Source organism: Xiphophorus maculatus, chromosome 8 (assembly GCF_002775205.1).
Source record: "Xiphophorus maculatus strain JP 163 A chromosome 8, X_maculatus-5.0-male, whole genome shotgun sequence".
NCBI classification, from domain to species: Eukaryota; Metazoa; Chordata; class Actinopteri; order Cyprinodontiformes; family Poeciliidae; genus Xiphophorus; species Xiphophorus maculatus.
In genome coordinates, this window is record NC_036450.1 from 5,488,070 (window position 1) to 5,515,712 (window position 27,643).

Here is a 27,643-nt window from a genome sequence, read left to right on the forward strand (position 1 = left end):
GTTGAGAAAAATAGGAGCCGATAGAAACAGAAAATGATCAGTGATTGAGAAAAACTGATCAACATTTCAATGAAATCTGATGAATGAAGGAAAAAATAAGAGAAACAACATCTTGATATTCAGTGTGAAGCTTTGACTGGAAACAAACAGGAAAACATGAGGATCCTGAAATAATCCTGGAATAATCCTGGAATATTCCCAACTTCCATCTTTAAAGGACTGGAAGAAGAAAAAGTTTTCAAGGACTCAATCAGAATTGTTTCACCAAGAAATAGATTGTAGAGACTGAACTATCTGTTCAACAGTGAGAGAGTTTCTCTGACAGGAGGAAAATCTTTAGACTCTTTAGACTCAACTCAGCACAGACACACTGAGGAACCAGAAATGGGCCAGACTGTAAATCCAGGAATCAGAGGTTCAGTGAATGTGGTGTTGAAGGTGTGGAGGAGGATCAGTGAGTCAGAGGAAACTCTGTAGAAGGACAGAATGCCAGCAGGACAGTCCACATACACTGCTACTCTGTCAGAGACAGAGGAGGAGGAGAGACCAGATTCAATGTTATTGTGACAGACAGAGTAACCATTAACATCAGAGCAGCTCAGACTCCAGGAATGATCATTCCATCCAAACACACAGTCTCTACAGCCTCCTTTCCTCCTGATTCTTCTGTAACTCACTGATATATAAACTCCTCCTCTCCACTTGACCTCCCAGTAACAGCGACCAGTCAGACCAGTTCTACACAGCAGCTGAGGATAACTATCAAATCTGTCTGGATGATCAGGATATGACTGAAGCTCCTCCACACATGTCACCTTCCTGTTGTCTTCAGACAGTTTGAGTTTTCTGCTCACTGTGTTTGTGTTGATGGTGAGTTGACAGGAATCTGATGGAGAGAACAAACACAATCCAGCTGCAGTTATTGATCATTTATTGACACTTTGATGATGACTCCTGAATGAGTGATATGACAGTTTGAAGATGGTTGAATGTGAGCTGCTTTGTTGTCATGAATCAGATGAAAAACACACTTACATCTCCATGGACCTGGTGTCAAGAATGGGACTCCAGCAGGCTCCACCCTGAAAGGAGGAGGGGGGTCAGACCATCAGTCTCTTTCAGCAGCAAACATGGACATTACATGTCTCTCAGACACACATTGTCCTCCACTGAGACAGGAACAGTCCAACATTTGGATTGCAAACTGCAGTGGATGTAGGAAGGACAGTTGGTGCTGCTGCAGCACAACTCATTTCTCCAAACACAGGAAAAGCTCCAACAGAGAGGAGAAAGGAAATCCCTCAGTAACAACCTGAAGAAACTCACTGAAGCCTAAAAGGACATCAGGAAACTAAGGAAACATTTCTGGAAGCTCAACCTGATTTAATAATCAGCATTAAAATACAATCAATCTAAACTCTGACACAACACCTGGATACCTGTTCCATCCACACTCCCACACACAGATGAAGGAATGAAACACTAAACAGCCCTGCTGCTGAAAACCTGCTGTGGCCTCACTGTAATATCCAGAAATACAAACATTAAAAAGGAGAAGCTGCATCACATTCAACAAAGAGTTCAACAAGAATCAAAGATTTGATCTCTGAGCTCAGACTCACAAACCAGGGAGAGGCTTCCATCATCACACACCTCTGACAAACACCTCCAACCTTTCAGCACTTCCTCTACCAACCAACACCACCAGGTGGCGCTGCTGCACACATTTACAATGAGACCAAGAAGAAGAAGCAGCATCCTGAATCCAGCAGCTGCAGTAATGGCTTGTGAAAGTGTCCAAGGAGCATCTGGAACCAGAACCAGCAGATCCAACAGTCCAGAGAGTCTTTGTTTGCATCTTTCCTCTCAGATTTCCAAGCTGCTCTGAGAGGGAAATGACATCATCATTCTACTGATGATGTCACGCTCTGATGTCACTGATCAGGAGCTGCTGGACTTGTACATTTCCAGCATGGAGGACAGAGAAGATCTCAGCTCTGATGAGGAGCTGGCCTGCCTTCAAACTGATTCAGGGTCAAAGAAATATTTCCAGATGAAGTCAGACTAAAATGTTGGATTGTCCTGCTGTTGCAATCAGAGGCCAAGAAGAAGCTTCAAGTTCTTCTCCTGTTCAGCTCTACGTTCCTGTCAGAGACTTCAGCTCCTCATGAGGAGAACAACTAAAGCCTGGAACAGACTGACACTAACATCCTGACATCTCATCCCTGAACAAAGCTTTGCAGCATCAAGGTGACTCTTAGCGCCATATATGGACAGATTTCCTCTAAAGGGGGCGGAGCCTGGATGGGAGGAACCAGCAGCAGCTTCCAGGAACAAACCTTGGGAACCTCTGGAGGAGAACATGGAGATGAGATTCCTGCTTTAATCAGTGGATTCATTGATAGAAAACATGACGACTGAAATATCTGAGAGCTGCAGCTCCATTTTCTACAGATCTGCTGGAACATCAGATAGAAATGAAGAATTTCATCATTTCACATCAAATCTGTTCATCTTCCACAGAAACAACTGAATTATTGACCTGAACTGGTTCTAAAGGTCTGGATGGTAAAAACATCCATTGTTTTTATGTCTCATTAGTTTCCAGAAAGAGTTGAAATGTTTCAGAAGCTTTTATCCAGCAGCTCAGTAAAGATCTCTCCTCTTTCCAACCTGATTTAGTCCATGAAGCAGAACATCTCTGCTGCTGCAGCAACAGGAGGAAACTTCTCCAGCTCTCAACTTCTACACTCTGACTGCTTGGAAACAGATCAGGGAGGAACAGCCTTTTCTCCAGGCTGCCTCCTCCTGACTCTAGCGCCACCTACTGGCTGTTCACCAGAGGTGGAGAAAGAACTCAAACAATGTACTGAAGTAAAAGTACAAAAAACAGACAAAAATGTTCTCTAGTAAAAGAACCACATTAACATTTTTACTTGAGTAAAAGTAAGAAAGCATGAAAAATATGTTTAATATCTGCTGAAGTTGTTTTAAAACCTGACAAACGAGCCTCATGGGAACCAATATTCTAATTTATTGAATATGACTGTAAATGTAAATATGAGATGGAGATTATTCACATTAATTCAGTAACCAGGATGTGGAGGAGTTTAACGTTACTGGGACATTCATGGCAGGAGACGCTGCGCTCCATGCGCCCCGACCGCAGTAATCAATGTTACTGCCAGTTCAGCTGCTTACAACTATTTAATTGTTTTATTTATTGCAGTCGATTTAAACTAGAAGCTTGGTAAGATTACATAAAACTTCTCTAACCTAAATCAGTTTAACACCCAAAACTCAGACAGCGTTTAGCAGCTTAACTTTCCTCGATATGTTTTTCAGATTTGATGGTGAATTTTTGAAAGCTAGCAGTTCATGATATCAGGGAGGCAAAGGCGGCACCAGAATCATTGATTACTTTCAAACTAACCAACAAATCAAAAAGCGCAAAGCGACTTGGATGTAACTTGTAACGCAACGCTTTATAGAAATGTAGTGAAGTAGAAAGTACATATACTGTAAAATGTAGTGGAGTAAAAGTTCCCACCATTAAATCTACTTATGTACAGAAACATGAAAAATGTCCTTAAGTTCAGTAACAAAGTTCTTGTCCCAACAACCAGGATCAGGTGAAGGACCTCTGCAGTCCCATGATGCTTCCTCTCCCTCTTCTAAACCATCTGATGGGCTGATATCATCCCTCTACTTTATCAATAAAATGTTTTTCTTTCTCTTATTACGATTCCATTATTTATCCTAAATGTGACGTCAGAGCTGTGGATCTGGAATCTGATTGGTCGGATGGATATTTCCCTGGTTTTCCAACATGAAGGGTCTCTGCCTTTTTCCAAGACGTTGGGAATTTTTTCCAAACTTTATTGAACAATCCCAAAAGCTTTCCCAACTACTGAAAACCTAAACACATTAGTCTTTTCTTGGATCTGTCTAAAAGGTCTTATTATTGTTTTTCATTTCTACCACAGTCAACAGAGCACAATTCTACTTTTTCACCATCATTCACTGCAATTCTTCATTTCCTCTGGAAAACAAGGGATTTCCATTCTCTCCTGATTCCTTTCATTCTTTGGATCATTTTCCAGATGTCGCCCCCTGGTGGAGATCAAACTACTAAATGGATGAAACTGTTAAAATTCTCACTTTCTTTCTTTGCCTCATGAATAGTTTTCTTCACTTTTTATGTAACTTATATTTTATTAAATCCTGAAAGTTGTGAGTTTTGTTTAAAATCTAAAGTTCTTTATTTTTCTCTCCCATAACTTTTAAACATCCATCTGACCAACATGGAGTTACTTTTCTTCTCCTCTTTGCTTCTTGGGGCTGATTGGTCTGGAGCTCCATCAAATATTGTTTTAAAATCCTTTCTGTCATCAGTAGATTATCATGGAAATCTAACTGAACTTCTTTAATTAATTTAGTCAGAGTCCCTATTAAACTATTAAACCCATCCCACTCTTTAATTTTCCTTGTGAGCCGTTCTTAGTCTGGAGAATATTCCAGAAAACTGGGTAATGATCTCTGCCTCCAGATGAGGCGTCTAAATATTTAATTATCAAATTAAACATTCAGCTTCAAACTAAATGTTTCCCAGCAGACTGACTAAAGACATTTCTCCCTCTTCCTCCTCTATCAGACCTTCTCTGCTCCTGCAGCAGGTTCCTCCATACCTGAGAGCTTCCAGTCTCCAGTGTGGATCCTTCAGTCCAGCCGACAGCAGCTTCACTCCTGAGTCTCCTGGATGATTGTAGCTCACGTCCAACTCTTTCAGATGGGAGGGGTTGGAGGTCAGAGCTGAGGCCAGAGAAGCACAGCCTTCCTCTGAGACCAAACAGCCTGATAATCTGCAGACACACAATTCATCACATGATGAGAAAATGAGAACATTGAGGTAGAACCCAAGGTCTGAACTGATTGCTGGCGGATGGATGGATGGATGGATGGATTTGTAACATGTGGAATAAATAAGAAACTCAAACAACTGCTGGGATCTGTAATAATGTTTCTTTTTGCTCCTAAGATGCAGCAATTTGTCAAGTGCCCAGAGTTACCTGAGAGTTTCCAGGTTACAGTTTGGACTCTTCAGTCCAGCAGAGAGAAGCTTCAGTCCTGAATCCTGCAGGTTGTTGTTACTCAGGTCCAGTTCTCTGAGACTGGAGGACTGGGAGCTGAGAACTGAGGACAGAGCTTCACAGCTTCTCTCTGAGAGGTTACAGCCACTCAGTCTGAGGAGACAGGGAGAAAAGTCTTTTGTTAAACAATTCTTCAAAATGTGTCTTTTTCCAGTCAACAATGTTCCTCTTTACTGATTTAAGGGACTGTTTTATATATAATTATGTTGCCTTTTGTTGTGAACTGGTTCAGTCTATAGATGGGCCTCCAGCCATGAAGGACTGAACTAAAGGCAACAAGGAGGCTGGCAAGAGAAATATTAAATTCCTCTATGAACTAAATTAATCCCATGTCAGTTTTAACAGAAAGAGTCCAATGAAGCCTGAGAATCAAGGCTGGGCTGAAGAACAGCATCAGGCTTAGTTTGAGGATCAGCATCAGAGCTGGTTTGAGGGAAAACACCAGCTTGAATCAAAGCAGAGCAAATCTGGAATTTCATCTTTACATATTTTAACTGTTGGATACAGGAGATGGAAAACTGAGCAGCAACTCACAAAAAACATTATTTTGAACAAAAATCTAATTGTTCAATAAAACAATTGTATAAAAAACTCCTCCAAACTAAACTCATGTTGTTTGATAAAAAAAAATTTGAAAACTAATGTAGGGGGGCGGGAACACAAAAATGATCGTAAACACAATCCACAAAGAAGCACCAGCCAATGATAAATATAGGGAAATTTAACCCAGTATTTAAATGAAAGAGTTCTGAAAACACCCCACCAACCTGACACTAAATGTTACTAAACACATAGAAAACACACTTTCAGAAGTCACCACAATTAAAACTGCATTCATAAATATCACAACATTGAACGGCCCTCCAAATATGTTTTAAACATTTTGTTGGAATAGGATGGGCCACCAATATGTTACGATCCTCATGTCATCACACAGAACTCACAAAATACAAAGTCCAGACCAGATGATGTTTTTAACAAAGAGGTTTTATTAAACCCAAGTCTGGACACAAAGTGGTTCTGGCAGTCTTGGTAAAATAAAAGAGTGAGAGAACGAACAAATAAGGCAGCAGTTGGCCGTCGGATTCAGGCCGCTGTGGGGCTCATACTGATTCTAATACAACTTTTATATTTATCTCGTTAATTTCAAATAATTTCTTATTCTTTCAGTTGCTATATTTAAATTCAACTTAAAAATGCTTATTGAGCCAAACACAAAATTAAATCTTCTTTCAACTCATATAAATTCCAATTCTTCAAAGGGCTATTTTAGACAGTGATGGCTGTTAGCTTAAAATATCTACTGTAGTCTGTATAGCAATGAATATATACAATACAGACCAAAAGTTTGGACACACCTTTTAATTCAATGAGTTTCCTTTATTTTTATGAATGGAAATATGCACTAAACAAAAAAGTGTAAACCAACTGAAAATACCCCTTATATTCTAGTTTATTCAAAGTAGTGACCTTTTGCTGTGATTACTGCGTTGCACACACTCTGCATTTTCTTGATGAGCTTCAAGAGGTAGTCACCTGAAATGGTTTTCACTTCATAGGTTTGCCCTGTCAGGTTAATAAGTGGGATTTCTTGCCTTATAAATAGTCATGAAAATAAAGAAAACCCATTGAATTAGAAGGTGTGTCCAAACTTTTGGTCTGTACTGTATGTATACTGTATATATGATATTCTTTTTTTGAATTTTGAAGATTATTTTAACATGTTGCTCATCCTCTTTTTGTCTCGTATTTTCTAATCTCTATCCAACCTCTTGCTTCCACATGTAGTTATATTTGCCATGGTTGTACACTAAATATTTAATTATCAAACTAAAAACTTAACTTTATACTAAATGTTTCCCAGCAGATTGACTAAAGACATTTCTCCCTCTTCCTCCTCTATCAGACCTTCTCTGCTCATGCAGCAGGTTCCTCCATACCTGAGAGCTTCCAATTTTTTAGGTAATAAATATAAACATTAGTCACATGTTCAACAACTGCTGGAAGGAAGGATCTTTTTGTACTTAGGATGCAGCAATCAGTCAAGTTTCCAGTTTTCAGAGTTTTACTATCAGTTGACATCTGATGCCCACCATTCTAAATAACCTCTCATCTTGGTTATTTAAGCCTGGAATTAATGAAAACCAACAACATTTATATGTTGCGGCGTAGCATAGTTAGCCACGTCTCAGTCAGGCATAGATTATTATTATTATTATTATTATTATTGAAATAACATTTACATCATATCTGAGAGCAGCTAATGGACAGAAATTTGGTATCACTTGGATTGAGAAAATTTTACCTGAGAGTTTCCAGGTTGCAGTTTGGACTCTTCAGTCCAGCAGAGAGAAGCTTCACTCCTGAATCCTGCAGGTTGTTGTTACTCAGGTCCAGTTCTCTGAGACTGGAGGACTGGGAGCTGAGAACTGAGGACAGAGCTTCACAGCTTCTCTCTGAGAGGTTACAGCCACTCAGTCTGAGGAGACAGAGAGAAAAATCTGTTATTAAAGAATTAATAAAAAAATATTTTACTTTCCAGTCATTCATGTTCTTTTTTGAAAGATTGAAGGAACTATCTTATTTTGCACATATTTATGTTGCCTTTTGTTGTGAATTGGTTCGGTCAATAGTTGGGTCGCCATCTTTAAAGGACTGATGTAAAAAGAACAAGGAGGCTGGCAGCAAAAGTTTTGAATTCCAAAATAAAACTAAATTCATCCAGTCTCAGTTTTAGCAGAACGAGTTTTGCTTCTTTAATAATTCATAATGATGATGATGTTGTTATGGTGATGATGTTGAATATTAATAGACATTCTCCCCGATGTATCCCTGTGGGCGACATCTGGGAGACAATGCATCAATAAATAAAATAAAACAACATGAAACAATATTTAGCAAATTATTAGAAGTTTCCACTTGTTCAGCAATTAATGCATTAACAATCTGTGTCCTTACAGAGCTTTGTTGGAGGCTTTGACCACTGGTAGCAGCCTCAGAAGAGCCTTCTCTGAAGCAGAGTATTTCTTCAGGTCAAACACATCCAGATCTTTTCCTGATGACACTAAGATGAAACCCAGAGCTGACCACTGAGCAGGAGACAGTTTATCTGTGGAGAGACTTCCTGAACTCAGAGACTGTTGGATCTCCTCCACTAGAGAACGATCATTCAGTTCATTCAGACAGTGGAACAGATTGATGCTTTTCTCTGCAGACACATTCTCATTGATCTTCTCCTTGATGTACTGAAACGTTTCCTGATTGGTCTGTGAGCTACTTCCTGTCTGTGTCAGCAGACCTTTTAGGAGTCTCTGATTGGTCTGCAGTGAAAGTCCCAGGAGGAAGCGGAGGAACAAGTCCAGGTGTCCATTTGGACTCTGTAAGGCCTGGTCAACAGCTCTCTGATGGAGAGACTTTAGTTTAGATTTATTAAATAATGAAGATTTCTGAGTTCTTTCTTCCAACAGGTTGACCCCAGATTTGATGAAGGTTAGATGAACATGAAGAGCAGCCAGAAACTCCTGAACACTCAGATGGATGAAGCAGAACACCTTGTCCTGGTACAGACCTCTCTCCTCTTTAAAGATCTGTGTGAACACTCCTGAGTACACTGAGGCTGCTCTGATATCGATGTCACACTCTGTCAGGTCTGATTCATAGAAGATCAGGTTTCCTTTCTGCAGCTGATCAAAAGCCAATTTTCCCAGAGACTTGATCATCTTCCTGCTCTCTGGACTCCAGTGTGGATCTGTTTCAGCTCCTCCATCATACTTGACCTTCTTCACTTTGGTCTGAACCACCAGGAAGTGGATGTACATCTCAGTCAGGGTTCTGGGCAGCTCTACTCCCTCTCTGGTCTCCAACACATCCTCCAGAACTGTAGCAGTGATCCAGCAGAAGACTGGGATGTGGCACATGATGTGGAGGCTTCGTGATGTCTTCATGTGGGAGATGATCCTGCTGGCCTGCTGCTTATCTCTGAATCTCTTCCTAAAGTACTCCTCCTTCTGTGGGTCATTGAACCCTCTGACCTCTGTTACCATGCCAACACACTGAGGAGGGATCTGATTGGCTGCTGCAGGTCGTGTGGTTATCCAGAGGAGAGCAGATGGAAGCAGTTTCCCCCTGATGAGGTTTGTCAGCAGCACGTCCACTGAGGTGGACTCTGTAGCATCAGTCAGGATCTCCTTGTTGTGGAAGTCCAGAGGAAGTCGACTCTCATCCAGACCATCAAAGATGAACAGAACCTGGAAGTGTTCAAAGCTGCAGATTTCTTTGGTTTCAGTAAAGAAATGATGAACAAGTTCCACCAAACTGAACTTTTTCTCCTTCAGCACATTCAGCTCTCTGAACGTGAATGGAAATATGAACTGGATGTTCTGGTGGGCTTGGTCTTCAGCCCAGTCCAGAGTGAACTTTTGTGTTAGCACTGTTTTCCCAATGCCAGCCACTCCCTTTGTCATCAATGTTCTGATTGGTTGATCTCTTCCAGGTTGGACTTTAAAGATGTCTTCTTGTCTGATTGTTGTTTCTGGTCTGTGTGTTTTCCTGGATGCTGTTTCAATCTGTCTGACCTCATGTTCATCATTGACCTCTCCAGTCCCTCCCTCTGTGATGTAGAGCTCTGTGTAGATCTGGTTCAGAAGGGTTGGACTTCCTGCTTTAGCAATCCCCTCAAACACAGACTGGAACTTCTTCTTCAGACCAGATTTAAGTTTATGTTGACAAACTGCAGCAAGACGTTCTAAAATAAGCCAAAAAGTAAAATCAAGAACTAGATAAAATTTTATTCTCAAGATGTTTTGCATAAATGTGATTCCATCTCTTCACATTTCAGTAAATGTGTGATTTATCCATAAGGTTAAATCTTTGTAGAAATCCTCTTACTGATCTGCAGACGGTCAGCCAGCTCCTCCTGCTTCATCCTCCTCAGGAAGTTCAGTGTGATCTTCATCACTGCCTCTCTGCTGCTCCTCCTCTGCTCTTCATCCTCACCTTCCAACACCTCATCATCATCTCTCTGACTCTCTGAGCATTCTGGGTCATTTGGACTCAGAATCTTATGGATCTTCTTCAGTTCGTTCTTCAGAAAAGTGACAATGTTGTCCTCCAGTGTCTGGAACAGAATAATAGATGAAGGAAACATCAGACTGAAATCATGGAGCCAAACACCAGATGGATGTTTGACAGACTGACACTCCTCTGGTCTACAAAGTGCAGCATGGAGATGAATGTGGACAGAAAGCTTGGAAAAGTTGTTGTTCATATACAGACCATAAATATGGAGTCCAGCTGTATTTGATGCTGCTGGGCAGACGGACAACTGTGAACCTCTGAGCTCTGCTGGTCCACTCTGTGGAGGAACCAGGAACAATTAGGAAGTCAACAAATATTCATCCAGCAGTATTCAGAAATGAAATCACCAAGACTTTCACATTAAATGTACTTGAAGCAGAAAAACAGAGCATCATATGAACAAAATGGAGTGAAGTTAAAAAGAGGAAGATGAACTACAAGGATGAAGAGCAGTAACACCAAAATCACCTAGAAGACATTTTAAAAGGTTGATGCTGAACTTGGACTTCAAACAATCCAAACTGTCATTAGATCTGATGCTGGTGGAGACAGTTTCCCAGAGCTTGGGGACAGTGGAAGTGAAGGCTCTGTCCACACAGGTCTTCAGGACAGTGTGGGACATCCATCAGGTTCTGATGACTAGATCTGAGGTGATGTGGACATGGAGGAGGTTTGAGATATGTGGGTGTGTGTCCATGTGGGGTCCTCTCCTGGATGTTATAGAGAGGATTTTAAAATGGATCCTGTAGATCAAGGGTGTCAAACTCCAGTCCTCAAGGGCCACTGTCCTGCAACGTTTAGATGTGCCTCTGCTGCACCACAGCTGAATAGAATAATTAGGTCATTAGCAAGGCTCTGGAGAACTGATCTACACAAGGAGGAGGTAATTAAGCCATTTCATTCCAGTGTTTTGTACCTGTGGCACATTTAAAAACTGCAGGACAGCGGCCCTCGAGGACTGGAGTTTGACACCTGTGCTGTAGATCCTTAGAAACCAGTGAGCTCATATTGTATCTGTCCACACAGAGACAATCAGAAGGTAAAGGTCCATGATGTAATATCTGGATGTGAGCAGTGTACCAGGTGATCCAAGTAGTTATAAAAATTTTATGTTCCTGCTGATCCCACTAAGAACCAGCAGAACCTCTGATGGTCCACATCAGCTCAGTTTGGTTGAGTTCCAGCAGATGTCACCAACCACATCATGAAGCTTTCCTTCCCCGCTGAACTGCTCTCACAATGCACACAGGAACCAAGTCCTGATGGACCAGACTGGCTTTACCAGGCATTTCCCAGTGAAATGTGTTTGATGTAAAAGCTCTTTTCATAAATCATAACAATATACTTTAAAATAAACATTAAATCAGGCTTTTTTTTATGTTTCTAAATCATCCTTTAAACTTTGCATACAGTCCAACAAATATTGGTCTAATATTTGCTGTTATTATAAAAAAAATCATAACAATGTATCAAGTAACGGTTGAACCCATTGTAACAGTTGACCAAACTGTAACGGGGTTGAAGATTTTTACTAAAAGTTGCCATAAGTCAACATTAGCTAGGTTATGGAGCAACATATGATATGATGAAAACAAGAATTAATATGTTTCAAAGACCATTCTTTACTTTTTCCCAAACAACAATAATTATCATTTACATGCTTAAAGGTGTTGAAAGTTTGAGCTTGACAATGACAATGTTTGGATAAAAAAATAATAAAATATCGGTAAGAAACTATATTAACACTAAAATCTCTTTACAGTGTGAGTGGGAAAAAACTTAAGTGATGTCACTTCCAGGGTGCTGAGGAAATTGGACTGAACCATTATTTATAACTAGAAAAACAAAATTTCTGAAGAAATTTAGCCGGGGCCTGCCAAGGCGCGCCCGTCGGGCTTGGGCCCGGCGTCGTCACGCCACAAATTGGCGTCGACGCCAAAGGACGCCGCAACGTAATCAGTGGCACGCGGAGAACCGCAAGAACGTTAAGCGAGGCGGACGTGCACCATTCGGTACGATTTAAAATTTTCTCAAGGCTTTTATTTTGGAAGTTTTGTTAAACTTCATTTCAAAGGGCCAAACTAATCCCATGCGTAATAGTCCTTGGGTTAAAATAGTTATATAATGCTCAAAACACAAGTGGCTGGTGTAAAAATATTCAAGGCTTTTATTTTGGAATTTTTGTTAAACTTCAATTCAAAGGTCCAAACTAATTCCATGTATAACAGTCATTGGGTTAAATCAGTTATATAATGCTGAAAACGCAAGTAGTTGATGTAAAAATATTAAAGGCTTTTATTTTGGAATTTTTGTTAAACTTCATTTCAAAGGGCCAACCTAATCCCATGTGTAATAGTCATTGGGTTAAATCAGTTATTTATTGCTCAAAAGAGCAATTATCTGATGTAAAATATGTCAAGGCTTTTATTTTGGAATTTTTGTTAAACTTCAATTCAAAGGTCCAAACTAATTCCATGTATAACAATCATTGGGTTAAATCAGTTATATAATGCTGAAAACGCAAGTAGTTAGCAAAATGCTAATGTTAGCATCATTGCTGTCACTAGCATGTGGGACATCACTAGGATGTTCTCTATAATGGACTTACTCCATTCAGTATACTAAACATGGCTAATAAGTCCAATAAATAGCTAATAGCTTATTTAAGCCAAAATGCTAATGCTAATGAACTGCCTTGCTGTGCAAGGCAGTTCCCTAACCTGAGAGAAACAGATAATGCAGAATAATATTATTGCACTGCCTGCGGCGGTGCACTAACCTCAGGGGCATGTTGAGGCTTTTATTTTGAAATTTTTGTTAAGCTTAATTTCAAAGGTCCAAACTAATCCCATGTGTAATAGTCATTGGGTTAAATCAGTTATTTATTGCTCAAAAGAGCAATTATCTGATCTAAAATATGTCAAGGCTTTTATTTTGAAATTTTCAGTATGCTTCATTTCAAAGGGCCAAACTAATACCATGTGTAACAGTGCTTTGGATGAAAAAGTCATATACGGCCAAAAAAAGCAATTACGTCATGTAAAATATTCAAGGCTTTTATTTTGAAATTTTCAGTATGCTTAATTTTAAAGTTCCAAACTAATCCCATGTGTAACAGTGCTTTGGATGAAAAAGTCACATAAAGCCAAAAACAGCAATTACCTGATGTAAAAATATTCAAGGCTTTTATTTTGAAATTATTATTATGCTCCATTTTAAAGTTCCGAACTAATCCCATGTGTAACATTGCTTTGGATGAAAAAGTCATATACGGCCAAAAAGAGCAATTACGTCATGTAAAAATATTCAAGGCTTTTATTTTGAAATTTTCAGTATGCTTCATTTTAAAGTTCCAAACTAATCCCATGTGTAACAGTGCTTTGGATGAAAAAGTCATATAAAGCCAAAAAGAGCAATTACATGATGTAAAAATATTCAAGGCTTTTATTTTGAAATTTTCAGTATGCTTCATTTTAAAGTTCTGAACTAATACCATGTGTAACAGTGCTTTGGATGAAAAAGTCAAATAAAGCCAAAAAGAGCAATTATGTCATGTAAAAATATTCAAGGCTTTTATTTTGAAATTTTTGTTAAGCTTCATTTTAAAGGGCCAAACTAATACCATGTGTAACAGTGCTTTGGATGAAAAAGTCAAATAAAGCCAAAAAAGAGCAATTACGTCATGTAAAAATATTCAGGGCTTTTATTGTGAAATTTTCAATATGCTTAATTTTAAAGTGTAAAACTAATCCCATGTGTAACAGTTACTGAGTTAAATCAGTTATATACAGCCCAAAGCAGCAGTAGTTCTAAAGGCCAGTTCTCAGTCCTGATCTGTTTCAACTGAGGGTAGATAGAACTACAGCGATGCGTATTCGTAGTCCAAATCAGCAGCCAATAGCCTCTTGAGTTCCGTTGCTATGGCAAATAATGGTCTCAGCAGGTGTGAGCTGTGAGCTCTGAGCTCTCAAACACACAAGTGTGTTTGAGCAAACACACTTTACTGAAAAAAAGCATTGGAAACAAATCCTTCTTGTTCGGGAACCGTAATACATATTCGAAAAGCGTTTCGAGCGTATGACAGTTCAATGTGTCTTCTGCGATAGTCCCGAGATTCATATCTGTACCTCACTCAGAGCATTTACAGCGATGAGAGAAAGAAATGTTGTGCCCAGATATGAACCGAGATGGGCTGCCACTCTAATTTGAAGAAAAATGAGAAACTTTGGGTCGCTTAGAGGCAAATTGTGGACAAACCGTAACTGGTATCGACGAGCCGTCTTCACTTTCGAAGAGATCACAGACGTATCTACAAAATGAAATTTGAATGGCATTTCTAGGTGAATTTGTGACGACACAGCAAACCCTCAAAAATAGGGTATTTCTAGGATTTTTCCCATTGACTTATAATGGGGTTTTTTTCGTAGTTTTTTGCGAATTATGTCGCCACGTTAAGCCCAAATCCCACCAGAAGTAATAGCTGGAATGGCGTGAATTTTCTGCAGGTTTTGATACCTCATTTGTAGGTGTGCACCAAGCGGTATGAGCCGCATTAACGGTTACGGAAGAAAAATAAAGAAGAACTAGAAAATTTCGGAAGAAATTTAGCCGGGGCCTGCCAAGGCGCGCCCGTCGGGCATGGGCCCGGCGTCGTCGCGCCACAAATCGGCGTCGACGCCAAAGGACGCCGCGACGTGATCAGTGGCACGCGGAGAACCGCAAGAACGTTAAGCGAGGCGGACGTGCACCGTTCGGTACGATTTAAAATGTTGTCAAGGCTTTTATTTTGGAAGTTTTGTTAACCTTCATTTCAAAGGGCCAAACTAATCCCATGCGTAATAGTCCTTGGGTTAAAATAGTTATATAATGCTCAAAACACAAGTAGCTGATGTAAAAATATTCAAGGCTTTTATTTTGAAATTTTCAGTATGCTTCATTTCAAAGGGCCAAACTAATACCACGTGTAACAGTGCTTTGGATGAAAAAGTCAAATAAAGCCAAAAAGAGCAATTACGTCATGTAAAATTATTCAAGGCTTTTATTTTGAAATTTTCAGAATGCTTCATTTCAAAGTTCCAAAGTAATCCCATGTGTAACAGTGCTTTGGATGAAAACGTCAAATAAAGCCAAAAACAGCAATTACCTGATGTAAAAATATTCAAGGCTTTTATTTTGAAATTATTATTATGCTCCATTTTAAAGTTCCGAACTAATCCCATGTGTAACATTGCTTTGGATGAAAAAGTCATATACGGCCAAAAAGAGCAATTACTTCATGTAAAATATTCAAGGCTTTTATTTTGAAATTTTCAGTATGCTTCATTTTAAAGTTCTGAACTAATACCACGTGTAAGAGTGCTTTGGATGAAAAAGTCAAATAAAGCCAAAAAGAGCAATTACGTCATGTAAAAATATTCAAGGCTTTTATTTTGAAACTTTTGTTAAGCTTCATTTCAAAGGGCCAAACTAATACCACGTGTAACAGTGCTTTGGATGAAAAAGTCAAATAAAGCCAAAAAGAGCAATTACATGATGTAAAAATATTCAAGGCTTTAATTTTGAAATTTTTGTTAATATTCATTTCAAAGGGCCAAACTAATACCATGTGTAACAGTGCTTTGGATGAAAAAGTCAAATAAAGCCAAAAAGAGCAATTACGTCATGTAAAAATATTCAAGGCTTTTATTTTGAAATTTGCAGGATGCTTCATTTCAAAGGGCCAAACTAATCCCATGCGTAATAGTCCTTCGGTTAAAATAGTTATATAATGCTCAAAACACAAGTAGCTGATGTAAAAATATTCAAGGCTTTTATTTTGAAATTTTTGTTAAGCTTCATTTTAAAGGGCCAAACTAATACCATGTGTAACAGTGCTTTGGATGAAAAAGTCAAATAAAGCCAAAAAAGAGCAATTACGTCATGTAAAAATATTCAGGGCTTTTATTGTGAAATTTTCAATATGCTTAATTTTAAAGTGTAAAACTAATCCCATGTGTAACAGTTACTGAGTTAAATCAGTTATATACAGCCCAAAGCAGCAAGTAGTTGTAAAGGCCAGTTCTCAGTCCTGATCTGTTTCAACTGAGGATAGATAGAACTACAACGATGCGTATTCGTAGTCCTAACCAGCAGCCAATAGCCTCTTGAGTTCCGTTGCTATGGCAAATAATGGTCTCAGCAGGTGTGAGCTCTGAGCTGTGAGCTCTCAAACACACAAGTGTGTTTGAGCAAACACACTTTACTGAAAAAAAGCATTGGAAACAAATCCTTCTTGTTCGGGAACCGTAATACATATTCGAAAAGCGTTTTAAGCGTATGACAGTTCAATGTGTCTTCTGCGATAGTCCCGAGATTCATATCTGTACCTCACTCAGAGCATTTACAGTGATGAGAGAAAGAAATGTTGTGCCCAGATATGAACCGAGGTCGGCTGTCACTCTAATATGAGCAAAAATGAGAAACTTTGGGTCGCTTAGAGGCAAATTGTGGACAAACCATAACTGGTATCGACGAGCCGTCTTCACTTTCGAAGAGATCACAGACGTATCTACAAAATGAAATTTGAATGGCATTTCTAGGTGAATTTGTGACGACACAGCAAATCCTCAAAAATAGGGTATTTCTAGGATTTTTCCCATTGAGTTATAATGGGGTTTTTTTCGTAGTTTTTTGCGAATTATGTCGCCATGTTAATCCCGAATCCCACCAAAAGTAATAGCTGGAATGGCGTGAATTTTCTGCACGTTTTGATACCTCTTTTGTAGGTGTGCACGCAGCGGTATGAGCCGCATTAACGGTTACGGATGAAAAATAAAGAATAATAATAATAAAGAAACTTTTCTTGGGAGAATAGCAATAGGTTCCTGCCATTGCTTTGCATGGCAGGCCCCAACTAGAAAATTTCGGAAGAAATTTAGCCGGGGCCTGCCAAGGCGCGGCCGTGGGGTTCGGGCCCGGCGTCGTCGCGCCACAAATCGGCGTCGACGCCAAAGAACGCCGCGACGTAAGCAGTGGCACGCGGAGAACCGCAAGAACGTTAAGCGAGGCGGACGTGCACCGTTCGGTACGATTTAAAATGTTGTCGAGGCTTTTATTTTGGAAGTTTTGTTAAACTTCATTTCAAAGGGCCAAACTAATCCCATGCGTAATAGTCCTTGGGTTAAAATAGTTATATAATGCTCAAAACACAAGTAGCTGATGTAAAAATATTCAAGGCTTTTATTTTGAAATTTTCAGTATGCTTCATTTCAAAGGGCCAAACTAATACCACGTGTAACAGTGCTTTGGATGAAAAAGTCAAATAAAGCCAAAAAGAGCAATTACATGATGTAAAAATATTCAAGGCTTTTATTTTGAAATTTTTGTTAATATTCATTTCAAAGGGGTAAACTAATACCATGTGTAACAGTGCTTTGGATGAAAAAGTCAAATAAAGCCAAAAAGAGCAATTACGTCATGTAAAAATATTCAAGGCTTTTATTTTGAAATTTTTGTTAAGCTTCATTTTAAAGGGCCAAACTAATACCATGTGTAAGAGTGCTTTGGATGAAAAAGTCAAATAAAGCCAAAAAAAGCAATTACGTCATGTAAAAATATTCAGGGCTTTTATTGTGAAATTTTCAATATGCTTAATTTTAAAGTTCAAAACTAATCCCATGTATAACAGTGCTTTGGATGAAAAAGTCAAATAAAGCCAAAAACAGCAATTGCATGATGTAAAAATATTCAAGGCTTTTATTTTGAAATTTTCAGTATGCTTAATTTTAAAGTTCCGAACTAATCCCATGTGTAACAGTGCTTTGCATGAAAATTCATATAAAGCCAAAAAGTGCAATTACCTGATGTAAAAATATTCAAGGCTTTTATTTTGAAATTATTATTATGCTCCATTTTAAAGTTCCGAACTAATCACATGTGTAACAGTGCTTTGGATGAAAAAGTCAAATAAAGCCAAAAAGAGCAATTACGTCATGTAAAAATATTCAAGGCTTTTATTTTGAAATTTTTGTTAAGCTTCATTTTAAAGGGCCAAACTAATACCATGTGTAAGAGTGCTTTGGATGAAAAAGTCAAATAAAGCCAAAAAAGAGCAATTACGTCATGTAAAAATATTCAGGGCTTTTATTGTGAAATTTTCAATATGCTTAATTTTAAAGTTTAAAACTAATCCCATGTGTAACAGTTACTGAGTTAAATCAGTTATATACAGCCCATGGCAGCAAGTAGTTGTAAAGGCCAGTTCAGTCCTGATCTGTTTCAACTGAGTATTCCACTATAGATAGAACTACAATGATGCGTATCTGTAGTCCAAATCAGCAGCCAATAGCCTCTTGAGATCCGTTGCTATGGCAAATAATGGTCTCAGCAGGGTGTGAGCTCTGAGCTCTGAGCTGTCAAACACACAATTGTGTGTTTGAGCCAACACGTTTTACTGAAAAAAAGCATTGGAAACAAATCCTTCTTGTTCGGGAACCGTAATACATATTCGAAAAGCGTTTCGAGCGTATGACAGTTCAATGTGTCTTCTGCGATAGTCCCGAGATTCATATCTGTACCTCACTCAGAACATTTACAGCGATGAGAGAAAGAAATGTTGTGCCCAGATCTGAAATTCTATTCAAATACATGGGAGAGAGCCTCAGACAGCCTCAGAAAATCCTGTCGCATGACTTTGCTCTGAAGCACCGTGACAGAAAACCGTATGGTCTAGATAAATTTCGAAAACATTTTACCGGAGCAGACAGGCGTATCAATGTCAGGACCGATTTTGATACTAATCGTGCGATATTTGTGGGCGTGATGGCGATTTCAAAAATGATTTGGGTTGAAAAAGTTGTCTTCATCTCTCACTCTAATCAGCGAGAGAAGCACTGTAATTTTCGGAAAAATGAGAAACTTTGGGTCGCTTAGAGGCAAATTGTGGACAAACCGTAACTGGTATCGACGAGCCGTCTTCACTTTCGAAGAGATCACAGACGTATCTACAAAATGAAATTTGAATGGCATTTCTAGGTGAATTTGTGACGACACAGAAAATCCTCAAAAATAGGGTATTTCCAGGATTTTTCCCATTGACTTACAATGGGGTTTTTTTCGTAGTTTTTTGCGAATTATGTCGCCACGTTAACCCCAAATCCCACCAAAAATAATAGCTCCAATGGCGTGAATTTTCTGCACGTTTTGATACCTCATTTGTAGGTGTGCACCCAGCGGTACGAGCCGCATTAACGGTTATAAAGAATTATAATAATAATACTTAAAGAGACGCTTCTCTCCGACAATAGTAATAGGTTCCTGCCATTGCTTTGCATGGCAGGCCCCAACTAGAAAATTTCGGAAGAAATTTAGACGGGGCCTGCCAAGGCGCGCCCGTGGGGTTCGGGCCCGGCGTCGTCGCGCCACAAATCGGCGTCGACGCCAAAGAACGCCGCGACGTGATCAGTGGCACGCGGAGAACCGCAAGAACGTTAAGCGAGGCGGACGTGCACCGTTCGGTACGATTTAAAATGTTGTCGAGGCTTTTATTTTGGAAGTTTTGTTAAACTTCATTTCCAAGGGCCAAACTAATCCCAAGCGTAATAGTCCTTGGGTTAAAATAGTTATATAATGCTCAAAACACAAGTAGCTGATGTAAAAGTATTCAAGGCTTTTATTTTGAAATTTTCAGTATGCTTCATTTTAAAGTTCTGAACTAATACCACGTGTAAGAGTGCTTTGGATGAAAAAGTCAAATAAAGCCAAAAAGAGCAATTACGTCATGTAAAAATATTCAAGGCTTTTATTTTGAAATTTTCAGTATGCTTCATTTCAAAGGGCCAAACTAATACCATGTGTAACAGTGCTTTGGATGAAAAAGTCAAATAAAGCCAAAAAGAGCAATTACATGATGTCAAAATATTCAAGGCTTTTATTTTGAAATTTTTGTTAATCTTCATTTCAAAGGGCCAAACTAATACCATGTGTAACAGTGCTTTGGATGAAAAAGTCATACAAAGCCAAAAACAGCAATTGCATGATGTAAAAATATTCAAGGCTTTTATTTTGAAATTTTTGTTAAGCTTCATTTTAAAGGGCCAAACTAATACCATGTGTAACAGTGCTTTGGATGAAAAAGTCAAATAAAGCCAAAAAGAGCAATTACGTCATGTAAAAATATTCAAGGCTTTTATTTTGAAATTTTCAATATGCTTAATTTTAAAGTTCCAAACTAATCCCATGTGTAACATTGCTTTGGATGAAAAAGTCATATACAGCCAAAAAGAGCAATTACGTCATGTAAAATATTCAAGGCTTTTATTTTGAAATTATTATTATGCTCCATTTTAAAGTTCCGAACTAATCCCATGTGTAACAGTGCTTTGGATGAAAAAGTCATATACGGCCAAAAAGAGCAATTACGTCATGTAAAAATATTCAAGGCTTTTATTTTGTAATTATTATTATGCTCCATTTTAAAGTTCCGAACTAATACCATGTGTAACAGTGCTTTGGATGAAAAAGTCACATAAAGCCAAAAACAGCAATTACCTGATGTAACAACATTCAAGGCTTTTATTTTGAAATTATTATTATGCTCCATTTTAAAGTTCCGAACTAATCCCATGTGTAACATTGCTTTGGATGAAAAAGTCACATAAAGCCAAAAACAGCAATTACCTGATGTAACAACATTCAAGGCTTTTATTTTGAAATTATTATTATTCTCCATTTTAAAGTTCCGAACTAATCCCATGTGTAACATTGCTTTGGATGAAAAAGTCATATACGGCCAAAAAGAGCAATTACATGATGTAAAAATATTCAAGGCTTTTATTTTGAAATTATTATTATGCTCCATTTTAAAGTTCCAAAGTAATCCCATGTGTAACAGTGCTTTGGATGGAAAAGTCAAATAAAGCCAAAAAGAGCAATTACGTCATGTAAAAATATTCAGGGCTTTTATTTTGAAATTTTCAATATGCTTAATTTTAAAGTTCCAAACTAATCCCATGTGTAACAGTTACTGAGTTAAATCAGTTATATACAGCCCATAGCAGCAGTAGTTCTAAAGGCCAGTTCTCAGTCCTGATCTGTTTCAACTGAGGATAGATAGAACTACAATGATGCGTTTTTGTAGTCCAAATCAGCAGCCAATAGCCTCTTGAGATCCGTTGCTATGTTAAATAAGTTTCACACCAAGGTGTGAACTGTTACTGACAGAGCCTGAGAGCCTCAGAAAATCCTGTCGCATCACTTTGCTCTGAAGCACCGTGACAGAAAACCGTACGGTCTAGATAAATTTCGAAAACATTTTACCGGAGCAGACAGGCGTATCAATGTCAGGAGCGATTTTGATACTAATCGTGCGATATTTGTGGGCGTGATGGCGATTTCAAAAATGATTTGGGTTGAAAAAGTTGTCTTGATCTCTCACTCTAATCAGCGAGAGAAGCACTCTAACTTTAGGAAAAATGAGAAACTTTGGGTCGCTTAGAGGCAAATTGTGGACAAACCGTAACTGGTATCGACGAGCCGTCTTCACTTTCGAAGAGATCACAGACGTATCTACAAAATGAAATTTGAATGGCATTTCTAGGTGAATTTGTGACGACACAGCAAATCCTCAAAAATAGGGTATTTCTAGGATTTTTCCCATTGAGTTATAATGGGGTTTTTTTCGTAGTTTTTTGCGAATTATGTCGCCACGTTAAGCCCAAATCCCACCACAAGTAATAGCTCCAATGGCGTGAATTTTCTGCACGTTTTGATACCTCATTTGTAGGTGTGCACCCAGCGGTATGAGCCGCATTAACGGTTACGGAAGAAAAATAAAGAAGTATAATAATAAAGAGACGCTTGTTGGGTGTAGAGTAATAGGTTCCTGCCATTGCTTTGCATGGCAGGCCCCAACTAGAAAATTTCGGAAGAAATTTAGCCGGGGCCTGCCAAGGCGCGCCCGTCGGGCATGGGCCCGGCGTCGTCACGCCACAAATCGGCGTCGACGCTAAAGAATGCTGCGACGTGATCAGTGGCACGCGGAGAACCGCAAGAACGTTAAGCGAGGCGGACGTGCACCGTTCGGTACGATTTAAAATGTTGTCAAGGCTTTTATTTTGGAAGTTTCAGTATGCTTCATTTCAAAGGGCCAAACTAATCCCATGCGTAATAGTCCTTGGGTTAAAATAGTTATATAATGCTCAAAACACAAGTAGCTGATGTAAAAATATTCAAGGCTTTTATTTTGGAATTTTCAGTATGCTTCATTTCAAAGGGCCAAACTAATCCCATGTGTAACAGTGCTTTGGATGAAAAAGTCAAATAAAGCCAAAAAGAGCAATTACGTCATGTAAAAATATTCAAGGCTTTTATTTTGAAATTTTTGTTAAGCTTCATTTCAAAGGGCCAAACTAATACCATGTGTAACAGTGCTTTCAATGAAAAAGTCAAATAAAGCCAAAAAGAGCAATTACATGATGTAAAAATATTCAAGGCTTTTATTTTGAAATTTTCAGTATGCTTCATTTCAAAGGGCCAAACTAATACCATGTGTAACAGTGCTTTGGATGAAAAAGTCATACAAAGTCAAAAACAGCAAATACCTGATGTAACAACATTCAAGGCTTTTATTTTGAAATTATTATTATGCTCCATTTTAAAGTTCCGAACTAATTCCATGTGTAACAGTGCTTTGGATGAAAAAGTCAAATAAAGCCAAAAAGAGCAATTACGTCATGTAAAAATATTCAAGGCTTTTATTTTGAAATTTTTGTTAAGCTTCATTTCAAAGGGCCAAACTAATACCATGTGTAACAGTGCTTTCAATGAAAAAGTCAAATAAAGCCAAAAAGAGCAATTACATGATGTAAAAATATTCAAGGCTTTTATTTTGAAATTTTCAGTATGCTTCATTTCAAAGGGCCAAACTAATACCATGTGTAACAGTGCTTTGGATGAAAAAGTCATACAAAGTCAAAAACAGCAATTGCATGATGTAAAAATATTCAAGGCTTTTATTTTGAAATTTTCAGTATGCTTCATTTTAAAGTTCTGAACTAATACCATGTGTAACAGTTACTGAGTTAAATCAGTTATATACAGCCCATGGCAGCAAGTAGTTGTAAAGGCCAGTTCTCAGTCCTGATCTGTTTCAACTGAGGATAGATAGAACTACAGTGATGCGTATTCGTAGTCCAAATCAGCAGCCAATAGCCTCTTGAGATCCGTTGCTATGGCAAATAATGGTCTCAGCAGGTGTGAGCTCTGAGCTCTGAGCTCTCAAACACACAAGTGTGTTTGAGCAAACACACTTTACTGAAAAAAAGCATTGGAAACAAATCCTTCTTGTTCGGGAACCGTAATACATATTCGAAAAGCGTTTTAAGCGTATGACAGTTCAATGTGTCTTCTGCGATAGTCCCGAGATTCATATCTGTACCTCACTCAGAGCATTTACAGTGATGAGAGAAAGAAATGTTGTGCCCAGATATGAACCGAGATGGGCTGTCACTCTAATTTGAAGAAAAATGAGAAACTTTGGGTCGCTTAGAGGCAAATTGTGGACAAACCGTAACTGGTATCGACGAGCCGTCTTCACTTTCGAAGAGATCACAGACGTATCTACAAAATGAAATTTGAATGGCATTTCTAGGTGAATTTGTGACGACACAGCAAATCCTCAAAAATAGGGTATTTCTAGGATTTTTCCCATTGAGTTATAATGGGGTTTTTTTCGTAGTTTTTTGCGAATTATGTCGCCACGTTAAGCCCAAATCCCACCACAAGTAATAGCTCCAATGGCGTGAATTTTCTGCACGTTTTGATACCTCATTTGTAGGTGTGCACCCAGCGGTATGAGCCGCATTAACGGTTACGGAAGAAAAATAAAGTTCTATAATAATAATAATAATAATAATATTAAAGAGACGCTTCTCTCCGACAATAGTAATAGGTTCCTGCCATTGCTTTGCATGGCAGGCCCCAACTAGAAAATTTCGGAAGAAATTTAGCCGGGGCCTGCCAAGGCGCGGCCGTGGGGTTCGGGCCCGGCGTCGTCACGCCACAAATCGTCGTCGACGCTAAAGAACGCCGTGACGTAATCAGTGGCACGCGGAGAACCGCAAGAACGTTAAGTGAGGTGGACGTGCACCATTCGGTACGATTTAAAATGTTGTCAAGGCTTTTATTTTGGAAGTTTTGTTAAACTTCATTTCAAAGGGCCAAACTAATCCCATGCGTAATAGTCCTTGGGTTAAAATAGTTATATAATGCTCAAAACACAAGTAGCTGATGTAAAAAAATGCAAGGCTTTTATTTTGAAATTTTCAGTATGCTTCATTTTTAAGCTCCGAACTAATACCACGTGTAAGAGTGCTTTGGATGAAAAAGTCAAAAAAAGCCAAAAAGAGCTATTACCTCATGTAAAAATATTCAAGGCTTTTATTTTGAAATTATTATTATGCTCCATTTTAAAGTTCCAAACTAATCCCATGTGTAACAGTGCTTTGGATGAAAAAGTCATATACGGCCAAAAAAAGCAATTACCTGATGTAAAAATATTCAAGGCTTTTATTTTGAAATTTTCAGTATGCTTCATTTCAGAGGGCCAAACTAATACCACGTGTAACAGTGCTTTGGATGAAAAAGTCATATACGGCCAAAAAGAGCAATTACGTCATGTAAAATATTCAAGGCTTTTATTTTGAAATTTTCAGTATGCTTAATTTTAAAGTTCCAAACTAATCCCATGTGTAACAGTGCTTTGGATGGAAAAGTCAGATAAAGCCAAAAAGAGCAATTACATGATGTAAAAATATTCAGGGCTTTTATTTTGAAATTATTATTATGCTCCATTTTAAAGTTCCAAACTAATCCCATGTGTAACAGTGCTTTGGATGAAAAAGTCATATACGGCCAAAAACAGCAATTACCTGATGTAAAAATATTCAAGGCTTTTATTTTGAAATTATTATTATGCTCCATTTTAAAGTTCCGAACTAATCCCATGTGTAACATTGCTTTGGATGAAAAAGTCATATACGGCCAAAAAGAGCAATTACGTCATGTAAAATATTCAAGGCTTTTATTTTGAAATTTTCAGTATGCTTAATTTTAAAGTTTAAAACTAATCCCATGTGTAACAGTTACTGAGTTAAATCAGTTATATACAGCCGATAGCAGCAGGTAGTTCTAAAGGCCAGTTCTCAGTCCTGATCTGTTTCAACTGAGGGTAGATAGAACTACAGTGATGCGTTTTTGTAGTCCTAATGAGCAGCCAATAGCCTCTTGAGTTCCGTTGCTATGGTAAATAATGGTCTCAGCAGGTGTGAGCTGTGAGCTGTGAGCTCTCAAACACACAAGTGTGTTTGAGCAAACACACTTTACTGAAAAAAAGCATTGGAAACAAATCCTTCTTGTTCGGGAACCGTAATACATATTCGAAAAGCGTTTTAAGCGTATGACAGTTCAATGTGTCTTCTGCGATAGTCCCGAGATTCATATCTGTACCTCACTCAGAGCATTTACAGTGATGAGAGAAAGAAATGTTGTGCCCAGATATGAACCGAGATGGGCTGTCCCTCTAATTTGAAGAAAAATGAGAAACTTTGGGTCGCTTAGAGGCAAATTGTGGACAAACCGTAACTGGTATCGACGAGCCGTCTTCACTTTCGAAGAGATCACAGACGTATCTACAAAATGAAATTTGAATGGCATTTCTAGGTGAATTTGTGACGACACAGCAAATCCTCAAAAATAGGGTATTTCTAGGATTTTTCCCATTGAGTTATAATGGGGTTTTTTTCGTAGTTTTTTGCGAATTATGTCGCCACGTTTACCCCAAATCCCACCAGAAGTAATAGCTCCAATGGCGTGAATTTTCTGCACGATTTGATACCTCATTTGTAGGTGTGCACCCAGCGGTACGAGCCGCATTAACGGTTACGGAAGAAAAATAAAGTTCTATAATAATAATAATAATATTAAAGAGACGCTTCTCTCCGACAATAGTAATAGGTTCCTGCCATTGCTTTGCATGGCAGGCCCCAATAAAGAAACACTTTCTCCGACAATAACAATAGGTTCCTGCCATTGCTTTGCATGGCAGGCCCCAAAAAGGAGGGATTGGTCTGCTGTTACAGGGTTAAACAAAACTGGAGGGACATGATTAAAAAGTGATATTTTATAAATAATTCATGTATTTTTCTCATATTTCTTTTATTTAGATTAAAGTATATCTAAAAATGTTTAAAATGGTACAAATAAGTTGCAGTTACTGGTTAGTTTAATTTGTTTAATATTCAGTGAAAAATTAACATTGGTCAGTGGGGACATGCTCATTTGGCTGACCTCTACGCTTCAACAACCCATCAAATCTTTTGAAACATAATTATTAAAATATATTTGTATGTTATATTACCAAGACACATGGATATTTCCAATACTTGATTTTTGTCAAAAATGTGGGTTGAATTATATGAAAATATTAGAGATAAACCTGAGAGACACAAAATGCACCAAATTCAGAGAATGACCCAGTTGCTTATGTATGGTGTCAGTTAGAGATCATCTGGTTCTGAAAGATATCCATTTCATCCATTTTCTGTTCACCCTTTGTCCCTAATGGGGTCGGGAGTGTTGCTGGTGCCTATCTCCAGCTACGTTCCGGGCGAGAGGCGGGGTACACCCTGGACAGGTCGCCAGTCTGTCGCAGGGCAACACAGAGACATACAGGACAAACAACCATGCAGTCACACACACACACACCTAGGGAGAATCTAGAGAGAGACCAATTAACCTGACAGTCATGTTTTTGGACTGTGGGAGGAAGCCGGAGTACCTGGAGAGAACCCACGCATGCACAGATTCTGAAAGATATCCACATGAGATATTTTTTATCTCATGTGGAAATGGTTAATATTTCACTATGTTGGATGATGTTTGAACCACAGAGATGAAACTGGAATCATAAAATTAATTCATAAAAGCCTTTTTCTTTCAGCATTACTCTGTCTGGAAAATAAATTAAATTTAGATTTAGAGAACAATCCAAATATCAATCTAGAAATTAAACTCACTTCTGACTTTTGTGTTTGTGTGTTAAATAAATATTGGATGGTCATAATAACAGACATAAACTGAACAGTTACAGCAGTTAGAAACAGCTCACCTCTCTGATGGTGGAGATCCAGGAGATTTAAAGTTTAAGGGGAGACCCTTTGACCAGTCACTCTTAAAGGACACACAGCTGGGTTCTGGTTCTGGTTCTGGTTTGAGTCTCTGATGGATCCTGACAGAAACATGATGATTAAAACTTAATCAGCAAAGAGGAGCAGCAGCAGCTTCATCACCACGTCTGTTCTGGCCTGATATAGTGAACGCTGTGTGAAAAGGGCTGTGGACAGTTAGAGATGGTGACCTCACCTCTGACCTTTGCTCTGGTT

At 38.5% G+C, this 27,643-nt stretch overlaps 1 protein-coding gene across 1 annotated transcript; it reads right to left on the reverse strand.

Annotated features, from left to right (window-relative positions):
- Positions 1–116: 116 nt before the first annotated feature.
- On the reverse strand, positions 117–27,643 carry LOC111609497 (NLR family CARD domain-containing protein 3-like; the record flags this gene model as incomplete). The annotated part of the gene is made up of 10 exons (XM_023338246.1): positions 117–886; positions 1,036–1,082; positions 4,689–4,862; positions 5,070–5,243; positions 7,456–7,629; positions 8,109–9,894; positions 10,038–10,266; positions 10,425–10,503; positions 27,370–27,489; positions 27,624–27,643. Coding segments are annotated over 10 exons (3,333 nt in total), but the record flags the coding sequence as incomplete, so codon positions are not given.